The sequence below is a fragment of the Rattus norvegicus genome, chromosome 16, assembly GCF_036323735.1.
Source record: "Rattus norvegicus strain BN/NHsdMcwi chromosome 16, GRCr8, whole genome shotgun sequence".
Classification (NCBI taxonomy): Eukaryota; Metazoa; Chordata; class Mammalia; order Rodentia; family Muridae; genus Rattus; species Rattus norvegicus.
This window is the reverse complement of record NC_086034.1, coordinates 8,381,889-8,404,980: the sequence shown is the minus strand read 5'-3', so window position 1 is coordinate 8,404,980 and position 23,092 is coordinate 8,381,889. Positions and strand designations below refer to the sequence as shown.

Genomic DNA, 23,092 nt, shown 5'->3' with positions numbered 1-23,092 from the left:
TCCAGAAGTTTGAATTTGCATTTCTCAAAAGGTTAAGAATACTTATTTTCTTTCTAATCGTTGGGAGATAGTTTTGCTCAGTATGCAGTTTGGACCAATAGCTGTCTTCTTGGAACACATAAAAGCTACTGCTTTTGATTGTGGCTGTTAACTAATTTTCTCTTTGGAAAATCTTTGTCAGTGCTGTAAATTGACGTTTTGTCTTTATTTGCTTTCTTTAAAGAGCTGCACTATTCCTGCTTTGTAGTTTCACTTCATATATCCTGGTGTGGATCATTTTGAAGCTTTATTCTGCTTGATATCCATGGAATTACTATATCTGGAAATCTCTGTCCATCATCAATTCTCATGTTATTTTTATTGCCCCTTTCTAACCTTTTAAAAGTATATGCTACAGATATTTGGACCTAAGACAGATGTGTGCCTCACTAAGCCATTCTTCCCTCTAAGTCTCAGCCTCTCCCCTCCCCTCCCCTCCCCTCCCCTCCCCTCCCCTCCCCTCCCCTCCCCTCCTCTCCTCTCTTTATCTCTTGGTACTCGTTCTTCCCAAAGTATGCTGGTGTCTCTTCCGGTTCACCAGAGTCTCCTACTAACTGTACCTAATCTGATGTATACCACTAGCAATTTAGGCTTTGTTTCAAAATTTAAAGGATGCAATTTACACATGTACAGGTGTGCATGAGTACGAACAAGCGCGCGTGTGCACACGTACACGCACACACACACACACATACACACTCACTCACGAGTCTCATGCACATGTGTGCACATAACACAGAGACACGAGTACTTCTTGGTCCTTTACAGGTCAGCTTCATGGTCTTACGGTCCTTTTCCTGGGCTCACATTTATGTCTCCCTTATTTCTTCAACCACGTGGATCACAATGATTTTTATCTTCTGTGTCCTTTGCGAGTCTGGTTCTATGTCCATGGCTGTCACCGACGGCTGCTTGTGTGCAGCGTCACTTCTAATTGTATCTCATAAGGTCTCCATGAACGTGATCCCTCCCTGGCTTCCTCCGCTTACTGAAGCTCTAGAAATGCCTGCTGGAGTTTGCGGCCATCTTTTATCAGCCAGGCTGCCAGACCCTGATGCTCTGCTCTCTTGGCTCTGTGTTGGGGAGCGTATATTCTCAGTGAATCCAGATCTCTGCATTCCTGGGGAGTGCTCAGAGGAGGCCTCTGCCGGTGACCTGAGGCCTCCTATGTTAGCTTGGTATTTTGGGAAGCTCGTTCAGCTTATCTACCAGCCCTTGAAGGGCGTGCTCGTTAGCATCAGATAACACTGAGCGAGTGGGGAGAAGCAGCAGTCCACGATGACTGTCTCTAAGAATGAACTCCAATGTTTATTGATCTCATCTCATCTCCTCCCACGTTCTAGAATTTTACAGTGAGGAAAACAAGCCTAAGAAAGAGGAACACAGCCTAGGGTCATGTCTGAGAGTCAGAATATGAACCTAGTTCAGTTCCAAAGGGGTGTGTGTGTATGTGTGTGTATGTGTGTATGTATATGTGTGTGTATGTGTATATGTGTGTGTATGTGTGTGTATGTGTGCATGTGTATGTGTGTGTGCATGTGTATGTGTATATGTGTGTATATGTGTGTGTATGTGTGTGTATGTGTGCATGTGTATGTGTGTATGTATATATGTGTGTGTATGTGTGTGTATGTGTGCATGTGTATGTGCGTGTGTATGTGTGTATGTGTGTGTACGTGTATATGTATATATGTGTGTATGTGTGTGTATGTGTGCATGTGTATGTGTGTGTATGTATATATGTGTGTGTATGTGTGTATGTATGTGTACGTGTATATGTATATATGTGTGTATGTGTGTGTATGTGTATGTGTGTGTATATGTGTATGTATATGTGTGTGTATGTGTGTGTATATGTGTGTGTATGTGTATGTGTGTATGTGTATGTGTGTGTATGTGTGTGCACGTGTGTATGTGTGTATATGTGTGTGTATGTGTGTATGTGTATGTGTATGTATATATGTGTATGTGTGTGTATGTGTGTGTGTATGTGTATGTGTGTGTATGTGTGTATATGTGTGTGTATGTGTATGTGTGTATGTGTATGTGTGTATGTGTATGTGTGTGTATATGTGTGTATGTGTGTATGTGCGTATATGTGTGTGTATGTGTGTATGTTTGTGTGTATGTATATATGTGTATGTGTGTGTATGTATGTGTGTATGTATGTGTGTGTATGTGTGTATGTTTGTGTGTATGTATATATGTGTATGTGTGTGTATGTATGTGTGTGTGTATATGTGTGTATGTGTGTATGTGGGTGTATGTGTGTATATATATGTGTGTGTGTATGTGTGTGTATATGTTTGTGTGTATGTGTGTACACATACATATGCATGCTTTGTGCATGTTTTCTTCCCACAGTAGTGGTGCTGAGCTGCCAAATCCATCTCTCACTGTGTCCCGAGAAGCTGGTGTTTAACGCTCAGGTTTTATTCTACAGGGTGCGCAGCCCTGCTTCTTAACAAATGACAGATGTGTCGGTGTCCACCTAGTTTCCTAATTTTAAAATGTGTTAAGAGCTACATTTCAAAAAGAGAACATTTTCCCTCAGTAAGACAGATGGATGGCCTTGACCTTTCCTGGTGTTTAAGAACAGGAAGTGAAACTCTGGGTTTCCAGAGAGCCATGGTGCGGAGGACAAGGTCAAGGGCTGACTGGGACATACTGGCAGGCTGTCCATCCATCTTTTCCCTACCCTGGACACGGGATCTTCTGGGGCAAGAAGCTTCTCTCTTCTGCAGTGCCGACCCAGTCTCCAGGGATTCAGGGAAGAGGGTATGAGAGGGGCTGGCTCTGTGCCTTAGTGTTTCCTGGGCTCACCAAGTCTGCCTGCTCTTCACTTTCCGGACTACGTGGTTGGTCCTGGTGAGATAAGGGTTTCAGAGGATAGCAGAGCGTTGGAAGTGTCACAGCTGATGCTTTCTGGGCAAGCACATGCCTGGTTCTTTGCTGGCCTCTTCACAGCAAGACTCCACTTAACACGAGTAGTATCTACAACTTAAGAAACCGTCTCATAGAACAGAAGATAGAAGTTTCCAGAGAGGTGACCGAGTAGGTAAAGGCCCTTTCCACCAAGCTGTACGACTTGAGTTCAATTCCTGGGTCTCACTTGGTGGAAGGCAAGAACAAACTCCCTCAAGTTGCATACCATGAAATGCATCCCCCACAATAAATAAATTTTTAAAAACTTTAAACAACATCTTTAAAATAACAATAAAATAGGAGTTACATATTCTGTAATCCCAAAGTATACCTGTGATTTCCCAAGTCCCTAAAGTGCCATTTCTGTGAAGAAGCATGCCATATACAGTATAGAAGCACATATACACAGGATACACATGATACACACATCGCATGCTATGTGCACACAACACACAGCACACCACAGAACTCAACGATTTGCGGTGCATGTGTAGATGTGCTCTGGGAATGTCGATTGGATGATCTTCCCGGATTGGCATCTCCTAGATGCTGTTGTCTGGGAGCCACTGGGCACCTGTCACCTGGCACTGCACAATGCAACTGCACATCAGTAAAATAGGGAATGTAATATGGCTCTGGGGTCCCCCCGCACCCCATCGAGGCCTTCCTATTTTCCACAGACAGTGCTGGGTATAGAAGTCTGCAGATAGGCTTGTGATGTGACGTAGATGGGGAGCTACAAGAGTCACTGTCTGTGGCTGTGTCTTTTAGAGTCCAGAAGGAAGTCCCTACCATTCAGGAATCTTCCTCTTCTTCATCGTTCGCCTCTTACTTAACCTTTGACCTCTTCCACTCGGGCAGGCCTTTGGGACTAATTTTGATTCCTTATATCTGTCAAAGCGGCAATGCTAAATACTAACGACTGAGCTTAAGTTGTGGCTGTAGTTTGTGTTCATAAGAGGACATGATTTCAATGCTCTTTGACAAGCACTGGGCCGTGGAAAGGTTTCAGTGGTGTTCTGCAGAGAGGCCCTATGGACAGCCCCTTTCTTGTCTTACTTTGCTGTTGGTCATCTTGTAGCTCTGTTCTAATAATTCTTGCTTGAACAGTGTCTCCTTAGGAATATAAAGTAAATTTCTCAATCTCTCTTTCTCTCTGTCTTCTCCTCTCACTCTGTGTGTGTGTGTGTGTGTGTCTGTGTGGTATCAGTGCAGGTTCTGATGGAGGCCAAGGCATGTATCCCCTTGGAACTGGAGTTACAGACCATTAAACTACCTGGCAAGTGCACTTGGAACCAAACTCGGGTCCTCTGCAAAAGCAGCCAAGTGTGTTTAGCTGCTAAGCCATCTCTCCAGCTCCAGGAAGCAGTTTTTTAAAAATTCCTACAGTGATTGGTAAGCGAAACAGAGTAGAGCATCTGCCCTGAGGCAGTTGGTGTCTCCTCCTTTGCTAACGTCTTACACATGTGCTGATGTGTACTAAGGTGGAATTCACAGTTGTCGGGACAGTGCAGTGGTGTTTCATTCATTCACAGTGTTGGGGGGTGACTTCCTTTATTGAGGTCCCAGATATTTTGACCACTCCTAAGTTATGCCCAAATGCATTCCCTATTCCTTCCCTTAACCCCTAGGCAGTCAACAGTCTGCTTTCTAGCTCTGTTTTTTCACCTATTCTGAGTATGGCACAGAAACAGAAAAAATGTCGGTGGTCCTTTCTTTAGATATGGCTTCTATCACCCGGGCTAATATTTTTAAAGTTCATTCATGTAATGGGATGTAAAATTCCTCTTTCCTGCTTAGAGGATGAACACTATGCCACTGTGTGCACACACCAAGGTTTGTCTACCCTCGTAAGTGTTAGGGGACCCCTGATTGCGTCCACCTTTTGGACACTATAAACAGCGTTCTGTGAATATTTATGTTTAAGTTTATATTTCTAATCTTGATGCTAGTGATCTTAACTCTGAGGAAGTGCCAACTGTCTTTCTCCACTGCAGCTGAGGCAGCCCTACCTCCCTCCCTCGGTGACCTATGAGGGGCCCAGTTCTCTGAATGCTTGCCAACGTTAGTGTTCCTTTAAAAGAGCATTTTAGTGAGTGCACAGTGGCCATTCGAAGCGATTTGATTTCCCCCTTTGGCTAATGATGGTGACTATCTTTTCTGGTGTTTATTGGCTGTCTGTGTATTTTTTGGGAAAATGTCCAGTTAAGACCATGGGCTGTTTAAATTGGGTAAAAACCATAAACATTTTGTTGCATGGTGCAAGCTCTTTATTGTTTTATTTACTGCAGATATTATATCATCGTCACATAGATTGTTTACAAATATTTTCTCCCACTCTATAAGCTGTTCTTCCATGTAATAGTGATGTAGGAAAGGTTTTAATTTTGGCCAAGTTTTATGTTCTTTCTTGCCCTCTTTGCTTGTGATTTTGCCGTTGTAGCTGGGTCCGTGGTCATATCGAAGGTCATCTACCTTGATGTTTTTCTGCAAGCTTTACGATTTCAGTTCTCATGCCGTATCATTGACCCATTTAAATCACCTTCTGCATATGGTGTGGAGTATTGGTCCTCTCTTTCACATGTGGCCATCCAGGTGTCCCAGCATAATTTGTTGAAGAGTCCTCAGTGGGGTGGTAGCCTTGTTAAAGTCAGATGGCAGTAGATATTTAAGTTCGTTTCTGTATCCTTAAATCGATTTAACTGTTTTCTGTGTCTTCCTAGTGCGAACAACCACACTGTTTTGATTTCTGTAGCTTTGTTGTAGGTTCTAAAGTGAGCAAGTGTGAGCTATGCACCTCAGTTCTCTTGTGGACAATGACTTTAGTGCTTAGGGTTTCTTCCAGTTCTCCAATTGGCCCTTACTTTTGGGCACCATAGGCTGCTCTGCCATTTGTCATGTTGAAGACGTGTTCTACTGTTTCTGTGGTTTCCAGCATGAATCAGGGCTGGCGTTTGTCAAATGCTTTGTGTGTAACAGTTGAGATGACCATGTTGTTTTTCCCACGTGGGGCCTTTTCTATGCTAAGCACTCTCGCATTTCTGGCTTTAGTCCTGTTCGTCCCGGTGTTCTTGGTGTATGCTGTAGGATTTGCCACTGTGCTAACACCATGGATGGTGGGTTCCATGTGTGTTGATGTAGGATATTGTTCTATTGGTTTGCTGTGTGGTCTTTGTGTGGCTTTGGGGTCAGGTGACAATCAGGTTTCTTTGCTGGTTCCTGAATATGCCAGGCACACTCTCGCTGTGGGGGTCTTTGCAATGGTAGCACCCTTTGCTTTTTATACCTGGGTATCTGTACCCCCTTTTCAACTTGTCTCCAAAAATCACTCTTGGTTCTTCTACCTCATCTTATATTTTTTCCTCTCTGTAGCAATTGCCATTTTCTTCATATAATAAAGGTTAGCAAGTCATTATTATATCTTAATAATTTCTTGTGGGTCTTAAGTTCATTTCTTTACTTCAGTCATCCGTTCATTTAATCTCCTATGTGGCTACTGAGACTTTATAAAAGCAGGACTCTGCAACCTTTCTCTGACTCTTCACCTTACTCATTATTTTTTGTTCCTTCTATTGAGAGGCTGTGAAGCTATGGGGGGGGGCTGTCTTCTCAGTCTTCTGCTTGTTTCTTCCTTGAGTTTTATGTGTCTGACAGGATGAGAGTTCCTGTTTTCTTCCCCCACACTATTTGTCTGCTTGTTTTATTTTACAAGAGTCATCCTGGTGAATGGTCATCATCTGGGTTTATGTTCCTCATGACTATTTAGATGAGAGGAAAAGCCAAATGAATGACAGACTCAAGTATTTGACACCAGTCATAATAACCCGTAGCAGAAGACACATGTGCACTTCAGGTGTGCCTTAGGGGAGGTGTAGAGATAGCTGAACTTGGGTAGAGAGTGGAGAAATTTTGTTTGCAGGTTTTAGAGCTGCAGGTGTTAATGATTGAGTAGTAAATGGAGAACTGGAAATGAGGGAGAGAGTGAAGTCTGAATGAGAGATAATATGGGCTAGAGGTCTGAAGGGCAAATAAACAGGGTGTGGCAGGCCAGGAGCATGCAGGGAAGAACAGCCATGAAAGCCTAATCTGGGACGTTCTAAGCTATCAGAAGACAAGCTCACACATGTAGAAATAGTAAATATAAATAAATAAAACCTAGAAGTAAAAGTTTACAAAGATGGGAACACAGTGGGGCTATGGTAGCATCGGTCATATTTCCTCTGAGGCTGTGTTCTATGAGCTCTCACTCCTCCCCATGGGTCTCCTCAGCAGCAATTTCTGCTGTGGGAAGAGGGGACTCCTGGGGTAGACTCAGATAGACCACGTGGGCTAACCTTTGTCTGGATCCCGTCTATGATCCCTACCTTCAAGTGTCAAATTTGGTTTCTGATTTCTGATTCTTTGAAGTCCTCCTTCTCTCTCTCTCTCTCTCTCTCTCTCTCTCTCTCTCTCTCTCTCTCTCTCTCTCCCTCTCTCTCTCTCCCCCTCTCCCTCTCTCTTTCTCTCTCTCTCTCATTACTCCTCTCCCTCTTCCTCCCTCTTTTCCTCTCTTCCTTCCCCTCTCTTCTTTCCTTTACTCTTTCATTGGGACAGAGGCTTTGAGGGCAGCTGGAGAGCCCACCAGTTTGTATTCACCTTTGCCATCGGCAGGTGACTGCTTCACCGAGCAGATGGACTACCACTTTGGTCATGGTGTACGATCTTCTTAATGTGCTCTGGAATTTGGTATACAGCACTGTGGAACACTGTGTGTGTGTGTGTGTGTGTGTGTGTGTGTGTGTGTGTGTGTGTGTGTGTGTGTATGTGCGCGCGCGTGCGCATCTGGGAATTGGTCTGTAGTTGTGTTGATGGTGTTGTGTGCTTATCCAGTTTGGGTATCAGGGTTACACTAACTTCAGAGAATGAGTTTGTCCGTGTTCCCCCAACCCCTAGTGTTTTGTGGAACAGCTTGAGAAACCTTAATGTCAGTTCTTTCTTAAAAGTTTGGTAGAATTAGGTCATACATCTGTTCATCTAAGCTTTTCTTTTTTATTTATTTATGTGTTTAAAACTATTTTTTAAAAATTACATCTATCTTTCTACTGATTAACTCATTAGGTGTGAGTGTGAGTGCACGTGAACGCACGTGAGCACACATTCGTGTGGAGGTCAGAGCTCTGTCCTCCTGCCATGTAGATTCCGGGTCTGAACCTCAGATCTTAACGCTCGCTGGCAGCAGTTTTATAGATGGAGCCACTACGCTGGCCCAGGCTTTTTCCTTGTGGGGACGTCTTTTGCTATTTCTTCAGCTTCATTGCTTATGGGTCTGTTTAAATTATCGATACATTCTTGACTAAATTTGATGGTTCACATGCACTTAGCAGTGTGTCCGTTTCTTCAGCCTTTCTAGCTTTTTGTGAAGGCTGGTTGTCATGGTTGTGAAGGCTGGTTGTCATGGTTGTGAAGGCTGGTTGTCATGGTTGTGAAGGCTGGTTGTCATGGTTGTGAAGGCTGGTTGTCATGGTTGTGAAGGCTGGTTGTCATGGTTGTGAAGGCTGGTTGTCATGGTTGTGAAGGCTGGTTGTCATGGCTGTGAAGGCTGGTTGTCATGGCTGTGAAGGCTGGTTGTCATGGTTGTGAAGGCTGGTTGTCATGGTTGTGAAGGCTGGTTGTCATGGTTGTGAAGGCTGGTTGTCATGGTTGTGAAGGCTGGTTGTCATGGCTGTGAAGGCTGGTTGTCATGGTTGTGAAGGCTGGTTGTCATGGTTGTGAAGGCTGGTTGTCATGGTTGTGAAGGCTGGTTGTCATGGTTGTGAAGGCTGGTTGTCATGGTTGTGAAGGCTGGTTGTCATGGTTGTGAAGGCTGGTTGTCATGGCTGTTTGGTTCCTTCTTCCTCAGTGACCGTTAGGAATTTGCTGGTTGACTGTGCTGGACGTGACAGGTCCCTTCTCGTCTCACCACACACATCTGCTCTTGTGACATACATCCGTTCCCTCTCTTGCACACACCTTCCATGGGCTTGCTTCAGTGACATTCCTTTGGGGACACACTGGATGATTAGGTAAATGCTGACTGGGAAGCATGGGGATATAAGTGGTGAGCTCCATGGGAAAGGAAATATGGACTCTGGTTTGCCAAGTAGCAAGAGTGGGACAGACCTACTCAAGATGGCCGCCCAGTGCCATCCTGAGCAGGTCCCAGAAGCTGGGACGTGCTGCTCGCTCCTCATCCTCCATCCCCACCCTCTGAATGAGCTTTCCTATTTTATTATTATATTTCTTTCACTTGCTTTGGGTTTACATATTTTCTTTTTAAATATAGCACCTGAAGGTGGACACTTAGGCTGTCTGATCTGAGACCTTATTTCTTGTGTGATGAAGCCCTTTTCACCCCGTTAATCTTCTCAAAGCAATGCATTATCGAGTGTCCCACAAATGTCTCCATTTATGCCCTTGCCAATTTCCTCTTGAAACACTTATTTTTTCCCCTCAAGAACGACAGATCAGCTGTTGAGATCCTTGTTTTGCAAGCATGAGGACCTGAGTTCAATCCCTGGATCGCATGCAAAGGAAAATAAGCCAGAGTAGTGGTGCACTTCATAATCCCAGCACCAGCGCATTGAGGCAGAGATGCGTTTATGTCCCTGGAAGGAAAATGTGATGCTGGTAATGCCATTTTATAGCTGACCTACATTAGGCTCAGATGTATCAGCTCAGGGTTATTTGCTTATTAGGTGGGGCACTGATAATGTGGATTGTGCTCTGTTTTGGAAAGAAAGATCTAGAAAACTGCACGAAAAGAGACTAAAAGAGGTCATATGACATGCTCCGTTTTCCCTCTCTTTGTAGGATGGATGAAGGTGACGTCACGATCATGCACCCTGGGATCATTTGCATCATGGTGAGACTGCTGCCTCGCCTATACCTTGGCGATCACCCACAGGTATCTTCTGACGAACACAAACTTGTCTCTGTTAGCTGGCTGACCTGGGGCATGACTTCCACAGTGAGACTTCTTTTGTTCTAGTGTACCATGATTATCAGGGCCACCCCTGGGCAGAAGCTCTTGAAGGGTTGTGTCAGTGTGTCTTGGACCCTTGATAGATCTGTGATCACCCGTCAAAGGGCATTCAAAGCAGTCATTCCTGTGCAGTGGGCAAATCTTCTAAAAGCAACAGGAGAGAAAAACATAGTTGAAGGATTTGGTTCAGCTTTGCCTCATCCACAGAGGGCATCTGTTTTAGGAAGAAATGACAGCTGATTGGCACGCATGCCATCTGAAATAATAGTGACATGGTACAAATTTTGCAGGTCCTCTGAGACTTGAGAAAAGTAGAGTGGAGAAGGAACTTACTGGTAGAGATGGTATTGTTCTTACTAAGAAACAGTGGTGTCTGGGGTGGGAGTGAAAATAGCCTGAATATGGTCTGTGTTCATATGTTCCCTGGTGACATCGCTTACTCTGCTTTCGGTTCTCATGGAGAGCAATGACAGAGTGGGCATGAAGCTGGCAGATGGGGAGATACAGCATAGTGGCAGGGAACTTGTTGGATAAACAGACTATGAAATTAGTAATAACTACATCCTCACAGTCCTGAGTCATGGGATGATTCACTAACAATGATAGACTGTGTGTATCAGGGACTCCCTAAGCTTCCAGGACTCAGTGATGGGTTAGTAGGTACACTCTATTATGTTCATACAGTGAGTTTGTCTGACAGAATGAGTATTTTTTATGACACTGTGTGTCAACAGGGATGAAATATACTTCTTGTGATACTGGCTGGGGAAGAATCCCACAGACGTTCTTCCAGTAATGGATCTAGCACTTCAGGGGACCAACACATGAAACAAGTGGCCACCGAAGAGCTAGCTCAGCTACCTGTGTTCTTGTCCTCAGCTGTCAGTGTGGCCTAGGTCTCCTCCTCATGCTCACCTGCGTCTGGCCTCTACCTGTATCTCTATGTGGGTTCTCAGGAGGGAACACAGCAGCCCAGGGCTCTCAAAGGCACAAAAGCAGAAGCTTCTAGAAATTTTTCTGGAAATTCAGGTCTGGAACAAGTCAATATTGTCTCCACAGCATTTCATCATTCCCAATGAGCCGGTCACAGGTTCAGCTTAGGTTCAGTACAGAGGAAGATAGACACCCCTTTATCAGCAAGAGTGCTGTCTTGTGTGCACAGGAAAGGGGTACTTGCTGGGCCTCAGCTTTAAAGACCAGCTTCCTTTAGTATCTAACAGATTAATGCATTCTACCCTTATATCAAGTGCCTTGTAGCCTGAATTTCCTGAGGCCTGAGATCTTTGCTTCTCTACCTTACTGCCTAACACATACTTCCCTTCAGCACACTGGAGACTCAACACACATTGGATAGCCCCTCTATGCCAGGAGTGCAATATCAGCCCTCTTCCCAGAGGTTCTTAAAAAGTCCACAAGCAGCTGTTCTCTGCCCCATTCTGCAAGCGCTCGAGGATCTGGAAAGTTATGTGACTTCCTAAGATCATCTAATTGACGAGGGAGAAGATCTGAAACTTACCCAGAGCCAACCTGAGGGCATGCTCAGTGAGTGAGTTTCTGATCTTTACAGCTCCTGTGGAATGCAGGGACATGTGGCAATTTTGTCCGGACATTCACCTTACCTTGAGACTGGCTTCTTCAGCTGTTTATACAATACTATAAGAATGGCCATGCTGGTGGTCTGTGTGTCTTGGCAGTCAACCTGATGTCCGTGTTCTGCAGTGATGGACAGTGAAGAGACGGAGTCGACGAGCAGAGGGCTGGCCTGCTGCTGCTCACCCCACAGATGTGGCTGAACCCAGCATTCATATGTTTTACTCACTCTGTAATAGCAACCCCTTCCCCCCAAATTAAGAATGCAAATAAGAAATCCATTTGGCACAATCCTGTTCTTCTATTCAGGTCAATAAGTAATTGAGGAGAAGTCCCGATTCATCGTCACTGCTTCTCAAATATGCAAATGAACCTAGAGATGCATTTTCTCAGATATTTTCTGCAGATGCCAAATCAGCAGCTATTAAAAGTTGGATAATTACAGTAATTAATTTCTGAAGGAAGGGGCGGAGGGAGCCTCACGCTAGCAGATAGAACAGTAAATCAAAGGAGAAACGACACCGCAGGAGAAATCGCTGAAAGCAGACTGATTCTAGGCTTCTGCGGACTTCTTCCTCGCTGCAGGAAAAGAGGAGCGGAACATCTCAGTAGATGGCAGTGTTAGGAAGGGATGGAGAGCCACTCTGGCTCAGCTCCTGAGGGTCTGCAGGTCCATCCTAATGCTCTCTCTGTTTCTCATCTCACTCTGAGCCTTCCCCCCTGTGCCTCAGAAACCGATGGTGTCAGAGGCTTTACTGACCTTATGGGTGTCCCGTTCTGGTCTACTTCCAATTACAGCCAGATTAAATTTGTTCTATGTCCAGCCCTCAAATATGCCAGTATTGCTGGCCCCTCTTAGGAATGGATAACCTGACTCTTTCTTTGCTTCTGGCATTTTTTTTACCCAAACCAGGAGGTAGGAATTTAGTTGCACAAAAGGAAAAAAAAAAGAAATTCAACTCAGTTTCTTGGGCTTGGAAAAACCCAATCCATTGGAAGACTCTCCTTTCCCAGCATTCTTAGCAGCTGCACATATCTGATCCCACAAGGACGCTGTTGTGGGTTGGAGTTCTGTCCACCCCAAACGCCTTTCCATTTCCTCCAGGATGGCAGCCTTCAGGCAGTTGTTGGTGGAGGGATACCTGCTTAGGAATGAGACAGCTCTAGTTCTGAGGGTGGGAAGTCAGGTACAACGGAACAGAGTTGGCTGCACTTAGCCTGCGTGGGAGCAACCAGTGGTGTGGGTTTGCTTTCGTGAAGAACTGGAGTCTCCTTGCTTGCACCTCCAGTTATTCAGAGGTGAATGGTGCCAGAACTCGTGCTCTGGCTTTGGGGATGGGAAGTCATAGGCGGTGGTAAGACGGCGCTGAGCTGGCTGTGAGAGGCTTGTCTATAGGCACGGTGAGGAGTATTGACACTGCTGGGAAGACTTGAAGAAGACGCATGGTCACCCCCTCAGGGGAGGAGGGAGGGAGGAGGGACTCAGATACCGAGAGGCACAGAGGAAGGGGCATATTTGGTTTTGTTCAGCTGGATTAAATCACGTCAGTGAGCCTGGGAAAGTCAGCCATTAAGGCCAAGAGCCTGAATACCACGCTGAGAGACTTGAACTGCCTTGGCTCACCAAACATCGTGACCACCGACACTTCTAGATTTAATGACCATGTACTCTAAAGGGCTATGGAGACAGCAGGCCATGATCAGGTCTCTTGTGTGCCACCCAATAGTCACAGAACTGTGGGAGAAGTTAGGGAATGGCTTTACCTCTCATTCAACAGTATCATTGTTCTTAGGACAACTATGAAGAGGAATGAGTGCTAAGGCTGTGGCCACCTGACTTTAATTCGGTAGGGGAACCACACCAACTTAGCCTGAATACATATTATGTTTTTGAGCTGAAAGTATGTAACTGAAATATAATTACCAGGTTTTAAACACTTCATTCAGTGAAGAGATGAGCTATGAGATCCTTGCTTTCTGAGTTAGTGTTCTTAAATGTGGACATAGAAATTAAACTTTGTTCTCGTTATGAATTTAATCCTGACCTAAAGAGTTTTTAGTAACTTTGCTGTAATGAGCTTTGTGTAAGCATATCGTCTTTAAGCCTTATCGTCCATGGACCTTCGTACAACATACTTCAACCTGGCAGCCTTGTCCTCCCTCTCTGTTCTTCTTCTGGGAAGTTATTTACATCAGGATAAGATTTTATTTTACCGTACAAGATCCTTCCTTGTGCAAAAGCATTTTTTTCTTTAAAAAATTTCAGCCCCCTCAACTGACACTTTAACTGTTGCTATCACTGCTACTTGATGGTTCTTTTGTGTCTTGTTTTTAAAAAAAAAAACAATTCCAGGAAACTTTCATTTAAATAAAATAATATTATATTCTAGCGAAAACCAAGAAAGCTGTTGCAGATACACAGGTAAAGAACATTAATGGTCCTGGAGACATTTGCACTTACTTTCCCTACCAAAAAATAATTGAATTAAGTAATTGGTTAAATATTTAAAAGACTCATAACATGACAAGTGTTTGCCTATTGCTTTTGCTAAACAGTGTTAACGCTTTGCTTGGGCCACCAGGGAAAACCCAGCAGAATGAAGCTCGGCCTCTCTGTCTTTATTGCGTGTGTCTCTTTTACTTCAAGGCAGACACAGGCACAACTCTGCAAGTCACCTAAGGTGTGACTGTGTGAGATATTTCATCAAAGCCAAAGACAGGGGAATAAATGATTGCTCCAAAGTTGCAGTCACCCTGGACTCCAGGAACTACAAACTCTCCAGGATGGGCCGTCTTCCTTGTAAGGCAGTTCTTGTAAAGGATGAGACTGTAACCTGGATCAGAACCAACTTCTCTACCCAAGCCATGAGGACTCCTTTGGACCACCCTGTAGCACCACCGTAAAGGAGGATGATCAAATAGACCTCATCCTCACCAAGATTGCGTAATTACAAGTACCTCTTTCCTCTTCGCCCAATTCATTTTCTGTCTAAATATAAAGGCCAGGTCAGTACCCTGAAGATGGGCACCTTAACATTGGAGCCCCCTGTCCACTTTCCTCAAAGTGTCTCATGGGCCAGATCTCCTCTATGTCCCACACTTATCCATCTCTTTAATTGGCACATCATGACCAAGGCCACTTCGCTTGTCATCCAAGTTGACACCTTTGTCCTAAACTTCCGGTTATACCATGAGCTATACATGGAATTGGAACTAATTTATCAACTTCAGTTGTTAACACTCAGAAGTTTTTGTTTTTGTGTAAACAAGGGACAGACATAACCCCCCCTGAGGACAGGGATATATATATATATATATATATATATATATATATATATATATATATATATATATATACACAAAACACCCGGCCACTGTCCCTGAAGACATTGTATGTGGCTTTCATTTGGATATATGACTTACCATTTTTTTTTCTTTTTCTCGGAGCTGGGGACCGAACCCAGGGCCTTGCGCTTGCTAGGGAAGCGCTCTACCACTGAGCTAAATCCCCAACCCCTATGATTTACCATTTTTAATAGACCACTGATCTGATTACTTTCCCCAAAGCATTAAGCAACGCTTAATTCTGAACCTTCACTTCCAAAAACATGACTCTTACAAGAACCAAGGTGTGGGGGGATCAGTATTTTTTAAATGAAAGCAGAGAGGTCTCAGGAGGATGTTTCCCATTCAGACTCAGGTTAGTGTCCTCTGTTCTGTGGCGAGTCTGCAGGGGGAGGAACACACAAGAGAAATTTCCAGCTCAGTACTGAGACTCAGAAAGCCTGCTGTCCACAGGGAAGTCTCAATGAAAGCTTTCGCAAAGCCCAGAGCTGTCTGACCCAGCCCAGAGACAGAACAGTCTAGGGCTCTCTTCTGCCTTTGCTCTATCTGAGAGGACACCGTAACAATCTTTTCCTTCCTTACTGATTTTGTTCTGCTCAGGGATTTCTAAAGAAATACGTTCAGGGAAGGTGATAAAGATGGAGGAGAGACTGGGTCAGAGACGAGAGGAAAATAGGGCTGAGAAAAGTGAGTCTCCTCAGAGTTTATCATCATTCTTGACAAAGCCTCTAAAACTTTCTTATTGCTTTCCTATGGTTTTTGTTGTTGTTAAAACATCTGTCTTTTAAAGATATTTTCTAATTTCTTGAGAGTTAGCAAATCTCCTAGTTTTGCTTCCAGATGTTTTAAAATTAATAGAGTAAGCCTGGCTGGCCGTTTATCATCTTTAACTAATCCAGTGTGGGCAAAACAAAGCAAAACCAAGTTAAAATGGCAAGTGTCCCATGTTTTGTCTCAAACACTTGAAAGTTGCATTGCCACGTTCATCTAACAGGGAACCTACTGGTGTCACAGTGGTCTTCCTCTGAATATTGACTCCTTCCTTGAACTCCTGCTTCCCATTTTAGTGTCTTCCAAATTATGGCCTTTGCTAGCTGATAGGATGTGTATGTAGAGTGGGTGAGATTTATGTGGTGCTTGTGGGAGAAACTTCCTTGGGCTCTGGTCAAGGTCGGTTCCTCCCACTCTCCGGATTTATTTTAAGTGTTTATGTGGACATGAAGGGGCTTAACACAGTGGGGTAGGATTAGCTGAGGCTGCTGGTGTCCTGAGGAGTCTCCCAGCACCTGGAGGGAAGCAAGTATCTCTTACCTCTGCCATCTTCATAATCAGGTTCTCAGTGTTTCTTTATTCACTCCCCCTTCTCTCTCTCTCTCTCTCTCTCTCTCTCTCTCTCTCTCTCTCTCTCTCTCACACACACACATCATTATGTATATAGACATTTTACCTGTGTGCCTGGTGCCCACGGTAACTGTTGGAGCTCCCTGAACTAAGATTACAGTCGTTAGCCTCCATATGAGTGCTGGGAATAGATCCTGAGTTCTCTGGAAGAGTAGTCTGGGTGCCTACTCACTAACCTTCTCTCCAGCCACCACTACCCCCTTACCCCCACCCCTGCATTCTGTGTTTCTAAACTAAAAGAGGCAAGGTTCCATTAGATAGGAGAGAGGCTCGAGTTAGACCCTGGAGAAATAGAGGGGCAAAGGGAAGACTGCTGGGTAACAATGGGCCTGAGAAATGCTTTTGCAAGTAAAAGGATGTTTAGCAACTACCTCAGAATAAACCACTGGGCCATCAGTCAAACTGAGAGAGAAGATCAGATCCCAGGAAGGACTCAATGACATCAATCCATTCAGGCGACATGGATGCTTGAATAAGAGCCCGTGCTGGTGTCTGGTCCTGATCCAGATAGCTCCTTTTATCAAAATGGTTTGTCTTGGGCCCCCACCCAAAGGTCCCCTCAAGAAATAAGTAGTTTATTCTGAATTAAATGCTATGACCCAGGGACACAGTTCAATGTTCCTTGAATGACACATTCCGTGATGAGAGTGGTCACATGGCATAAAAGCCCTTCTAAGCACCGCACCTCCCAGTTACTTGAGTGAGGATGGCAGATAGGTGGGTGACAGCAAAGGAGGCAAAAGCCTGAGGTGAGTTTTAGATGCGGTTTGATGACATTCTTAGCTTAGGAGTTGGTGAAAGCTAGAGGTCTGCTGACTTGATACATTTCCAAGCTTTAACTGATAAAAGGAGTTAGGTCAGAGAAGGGCAACAAGTTGACGTTCAAGGGGATTCAAGGTAGCCCAAGCAATTTTGGCTTGAGATCTGTAACATTCCAACTCTACAAACCTTGAGTATTGTAATGTTATTAATTTTAATTTTTAAGGAGCCTCGTGCAATGTTCAATATAGATACGGCTCCCCAACCCCTACCCCAAGCGTCAGACAACAATGAGCAAAGTTAACATTGTTGCCGAGTGCTGGGCATACTTTCTCAAAGTGAGGCCTGCGGCATTTGCTCTCAGCCAAGAGCATGGAAAACGATTCCCCTGGCCACATCCAGGCATCCGGGAGACTGTGGTCTGTCTGCACTCTGCAGTCTGAAGGCTCTGGGCAGGGTGATGATAGTGTGGAGTGTTCCCACACAGCCCAATGGGACAGACAGGAGAGACATAAGCTGTTTGCGTCTGCGAACTCGTTTGTGCCTAAGTTTGGAAATGGGTGTCAGTTTCTGGAATTTGCCTATGTACTTCAAACACTTGAACGAATCATATGGGTCTTGAATAACTAAAATATTGACAGTGCTCATAGCTGTGGAGAGCATTAGGTGAGTGTGGATGACTGAAAAGAGCTATTTTCCCCAACAAGGAACTTGGTAAAGATCTGGGTTTGTTACACTGTATTGCAGTGGCCATTCTGTGTCTTCTGCCTTTACCACTGATTCATAATTCTCCAGTAAAATATTCAGGGGTGAGCTGAGCAATTGGATGCTATTTTACCTGGAGATGAATAGGTTTGAAAGGCTCACTGGACCTGACATGATGGGGCAAACATTGCAGTTGGGTGGGATTCATGTGGCCCAAATGGCAGGTCTTTTTCTTCTCGTTTCTTCTACTGTCTTCCCTTGCCATTTCTTGTTTTTTGCACCTCAAGTTCAGCTATTCAGACTATGTCTAGGGCACAAAAATTGCACACTCAATTTCTTGAGACCAGGGATCGTGGGAATGCATTAATATAGGCAGATAATAGGGAGTAGTAAGGCCTCTGGCCACAGGAGATAAATTTACCCATGGAAAGCAGTTCACATTTGACTAACGGTAACAATAGAATAGGAGCAAACCAAACACTTCCATGGTCATCCATCTATGTCTTTTCTGAGGCACCAAGTTCTCCTCTATACAGTGAATACAGCAGCATCCACAGTGAACCACGGGCTTCAGAAGACAGTCTGAAATGGCACCTGCTCTGATACATTATCATGATTGAAGGAGATTGATGGAAGCATTTCAGGTCTCAGGGCTTCACCTACAAAGTGGGTAATGGTTCCCATTGAGAAAAGCAGCGGAGAGGGAATCAAGGAGGTCTTAGCATTGTGTGTTTTCGTGTGCATGCTACAGTATGTGCCTCACCTTGAACTTCTGGCTCTCGTACTTGGCTTTTGGGAGCTGAGGCCATGGCATAGACCATCCTGCAAATGTTCATTGGGAGGTAATGCAGTTCAGTCAAACATCAGGCAACATATGGTTGGCTGGAGAAAGGGATGGCAAGAGAAGAAGACAAGGTCCCTACCAGCCAGAACGATATAACAGAATCCACTAGGACAGAACTCAGTGGGATTGCCAGTCCTACACCTAGGTCTTCTAAAGGCACATCCATGCAGGAAGGGAAAGGACAGGAATAGAGAGTCTCAGTGATTACAGGGCACATCTTCGGAGTCCCAATAGACATCCTGATGGCACATGAGTATTTCACTGTGGCTCACTTCCCCCACAGACTCTGAGCTTGGACCTAGCCATATTTACTCAGAGGACTCACTGAAGTCCTGGCATGCCTACAGAGGGAGAACCATAGAGCTTGTAAGTCCCTCCCTCCCAAGCCTGGGTCCTGTGACATCCTCTAGGGTACTAACTGGAGTGGGTACACTCTCTAGAGTATAGTTAGGAGACTCAGTGATTTCTGATGTCAATTGTGTCATTTCCACTCTGCCTGCAATCTTGACATATAACCTCAGAGGGAGAGGGAGAGGGAGAGGGAGAGGGAGAGGGAGAGGGAGAGGGAGAGGGAGAGGGAGAGGGAGAGGGAGAGGGAGAGGGAGAGGGAGAGGGAGAGGGAGAGGGAGAGGGAGAGGGAGGTAGGAATGGCCAGCTGGGGTGATGAGACCTCAGACAGTGGTGAGTTGTGAGGAACAGATTCTTGGGAGACAGGCTTCAGTGAGACAACTCATCTAATTGGGAGGAACAAAGGCTTTTTAAACCTTTGGGAGCTATTTTGGTGGGTGCACACCATTGGTTGGGGTTAGGGTGCTGGGGATGCCTCATTTGCATAAGGAAGAATTCCAGGTGCTTGCTGGACATTATCTTATAAGGAGAGGGCAAGTTTATCCTGGCTGAGACTATGTGACCTCTGGTGTGGGCAAAGGTGTGTGGGGGTGGTGGTGCAGGACCTGCAGGTCTGGGGTGAGGGAGGGAGTGGTCACGGTCCTACTGTTGTTTAGATAAAATTCCCAGGGTTGGACCTGACTCAACCTCACTTCTGCTCAGGATCAGCCGCCATAAGCTCCTCGGCTCCCCCAGCCCCACAAACTGCACTAGAAGAGAGTGAGTATCTAAGTGTTTATCAAGAATGAGGTCAGTGCTGGCTTTTTAGGCTTCCCAGTTTCCAGGGCTGGCAATCTGAGGCATCTAAGGCTCTGTGCTACACTTGGACTCTTCTGCAGTTGTTAAGTGGGTGCAGGATCCATCGGAAAGAAGAGCAAGTTACGTATGATGTTCAGAGACCCTCCTGTTGTCACAAGTATGCCCTGTGGCCTTAAGATCTCCCCTTCCAGGCTGTGCCCATTCTCACCTCCAGCCTTTTAAATTACCCAAACACACTCTGTCCAGGTAGCTCTCCCTTCAATATTCTTCAACAGGTAATTGGTGAACCAGTTGACCCTGACTCTGCCAGCTCTTTGATTGGCGTGTACCTCCTATCGGGAATATTCTGCGGCTGTACTTATTAGGCAGATACTGTTGTATGGGGTACATAGACACTGGGGAGAAGGGATTATAGTCAGAGTTGTAGTCTCAGGATTGCAGTTTTGGGGATCTGAAGGATAAAGCGGTGGAAGAGAGAGGAGGGAAGACGAGATAGTGAGAGGGAAGGAGAAAGAGAAAGAGGGAGGGAGCCATAGTGGGAGGGAGGGCAGAATTGAGAGAAGGAGAAAAGAGAGGGAGGATGGGGGAGGAGAGGAGGGGAAAGGGGAGGGGAGGGAAGGAGAGGAGGGGAAAGGGAAGATGAGGGGAGAAGAGGAGAGGGAGGAGGGGGAGGTAGAGGAGACAAGCTGATAACAGTGTGACCTTGACAACTGAAGTTATGGATGCAGTGCTGGTTCTAGTGGGAAAACCGGATGGGAAGGCATGTAGATGCCTCTTGGTGATAAGTAGGAGATCATGAAAAGGACATGGCTGGGGCAGATGCGCTCATCTTTAGGTTTAGTAAACAAGAGGCGTTGCGTTTTCAGCAGAGGGAGTTAGGCTATCCCCATACCAGAGTCAGGTGGATGAAACTGCGGAAGGGAGAAGGCAAGCAGGTATGTAAGTAATGTCATCTCTTCTGTACCTGACAGGACATCAATTTAAGGGAGGAGGGGCTCCTTTGGGCTTAGAGTGTAAGGTGGCCTGCAGTTCATCTTGACAGGGAAGGTGTGCTAAGGGGGCGTGTGAGACACCCTGCCATATTTCATTCATGATCAGGAGGCAGAGAGGTGACAGGAAGTGACCTTCAACCTCACCTACTGACCCACTTTCTGCAGTGAGGATTAACCTCAGAGGAGTGTCCATCCGTGGCTCATAGGCTGGCGTGTATGACCATGTCGCTGCCAAAGACAGCTAGAACGTGGCACACCCCTTACTTCAAACGTAAGGACTGTATTTGTGGAGGCCGGGTAACTTAATTGTGCGGTTTGTAAACGGGAACTCCGTACATGGTAACTTTGTTTTGCAGCATCAGGGGTTGGATATGGCCCAAGGATCAGGTGGTTTCTCAGTCTTCCAAAACAGTACCATTAGCTGTGTGGGAACAAAGTGTTGAAGCTCAGAAGTCTATGCTGAGCATAGCACATTCAATCCATGACAGTCAGAAAGAGAAATACATTTTTGTGAATATGAAGTCGTAGGCCTCTGCTCTCAGGTCTGTGTACACATGGACTCTGGGAAGAAGACAATGGAACCCAGGCTCATCCATTCACTATCAGCCTAGCTTTAGCTATCAGTCTGTCCAGGTCCAGCAAGAAAGAGCCTTTAGACATGGACTCTGTTGACCCAATAAGAATTATATTCTCACATCTAATTTTGTCAATTTGATAGAACCCAGACTGATATGGAGGTAAAAAGTATCAGTTAAGGGATTGTCTAGATTAGGTTGGCCTGTGGTCATGCCTGTGGGGATTCTCTTGTTTATGTTATTTAAGGTGGCAAGACAGGCCCACTGTGGGTGGTTCCATTCCCTGGGCAGGGGGTCATGGATTGAATAACAGCAGAGAAAATGAGTGTACATGTATTAATTCATTCTTCTCTGTACTTGACTGTGGGTGTGATCAGACCAGTTTCTTCAAGTTGCTGCTGTCTTGACTTCACTGAAAAGGTGGAGGGTAACCTGGGATTGTGAGCCAAAAATCTTAAGAAAACAAAAATCAATGCTTTCTCTCTTAAGCAGCATTATGTCAGGTGATTTTATCATAGCACCAAAAGAAAACTAAGGTACGCTTAACCCAAGACCACAACCTCTCAAGCATGGATGCAGTAGGCACAAATAAATGTGCCGTACAGGCAGGACTGCGGAAAGATGGCAGGTCTGTGCTGTAGAAAGAAAGAATCAATTCTACGTAAGCGAATGAGGGTGCGGGCACAGCAGTCTATGAAGTCCCGCTCTCCTGAGGGCTCATGCCGCCCTTGCATCCTTCTTACAACCTTTGGTAGCAAGAAGAGTGAATATCATAGAAAATCTGCTAACCCCCTCCCCAAATGAGAGAAGATTTCACCCAAACAACTAATCTAAATATGGACGGGTGAAAGGGTCCCTGGATCTGTGTGAGCTTTTGGAAGAAGCTGGGTGTGGTGATCTTTTATGTCTGTGCCAGGGCAACACTGTGGACTTATGCGGCGACACGCCAGCCTCCTTGAACACACTTAGCTTCAAGAGCCTGTTTCTGTATTACTGTAAAGAAGTAAACGAGATTACTGACTTTGTTAAGGAAAGGAGGTTTAAAAGCTTCTGGAATTAGCTCTGCTCTGGTGAGGTCCTCTTGGCAGATGACACTGTGGTAAACATGAGGGAAAATTAGCCAATGGTACAAAGTTGGGATCCCTCAGGAAGTAGGCTAATTCCAGCTGGAGCTTAATCTCCAATGACACAGCAAGTTCCCACTAGTGTCCTCTCTTAAAGGCGCTACCACATCGCACACCTCCATCGCAGAAACCAAGCTTTCAGCCCGTAACCCCTCAGGGGACAAGCCACATCTAAATGATGCCACCATCACTGCATCCTAGAACTGCGGTTCTTTCTAGATGATAGGGACTTACTGATATGGAGCAGGAAGAATGTTGAGCAGAAAGAGGGAAATGAAGAAATAAAGAAGAAGAAGAAGAAGAAGAAGAAGAAGAAGAAGAAGAAGAAGAAGAAGAGGAGGAGGAGGAGGAGGAGGAGGAGGAGGAGGAGGAGGAGGAGGAGGAGGAGGAGGAGGAGGAGGAGGAAGAGGAGGAGGAGGAGGAGGAGGAAGAAGAGGAAGAACCATCATCACCACAACCATCCAAGATGGACTTAAGTCTTGACTGTTCGGTAGAGAAAGTAGAAACTGCCGTAGGGCAGTTGCTTTGTGAATTAGCTTTGAGAGTCCAACCCGTCAGCCAGCCTGGTGACCCTTGGTCTTACCTCAGAGCCCTAATTGAAGCACCTTCCCCTTTCCTGCCTTGGAAGTAGTATGCGTTAGGGAAAT

General features: G+C 45.3%; 1 protein-coding gene across 7 annotated transcripts in view; it reads left to right on the top strand.

The window, feature by feature from the left end:
• Positions 1 to 23,092, top strand: part of Wdfy4 (WDFY family member 4) — a 228,631-nt gene that overhangs the window by 51,797 nt on the left and 153,742 nt on the right. For 6 of the 7 annotated variants that reach the window (XM_039095074.1, XM_039095077.1, XM_039095075.1 and 3 more), the window contains exon 13: positions 9,793 to 9,886. In XM_039095074.1, the coding sequence (XP_038951002.1) occupies positions 9,793 to 9,886 (94 nt within the window). Of the gene's footprint in view, positions 1 to 9,792; positions 9,887 to 11,531; positions 11,846 to 23,092 lie in introns of those variants that run through there. The other variant, XM_039095079.2, reaches the window with a different exon arrangement.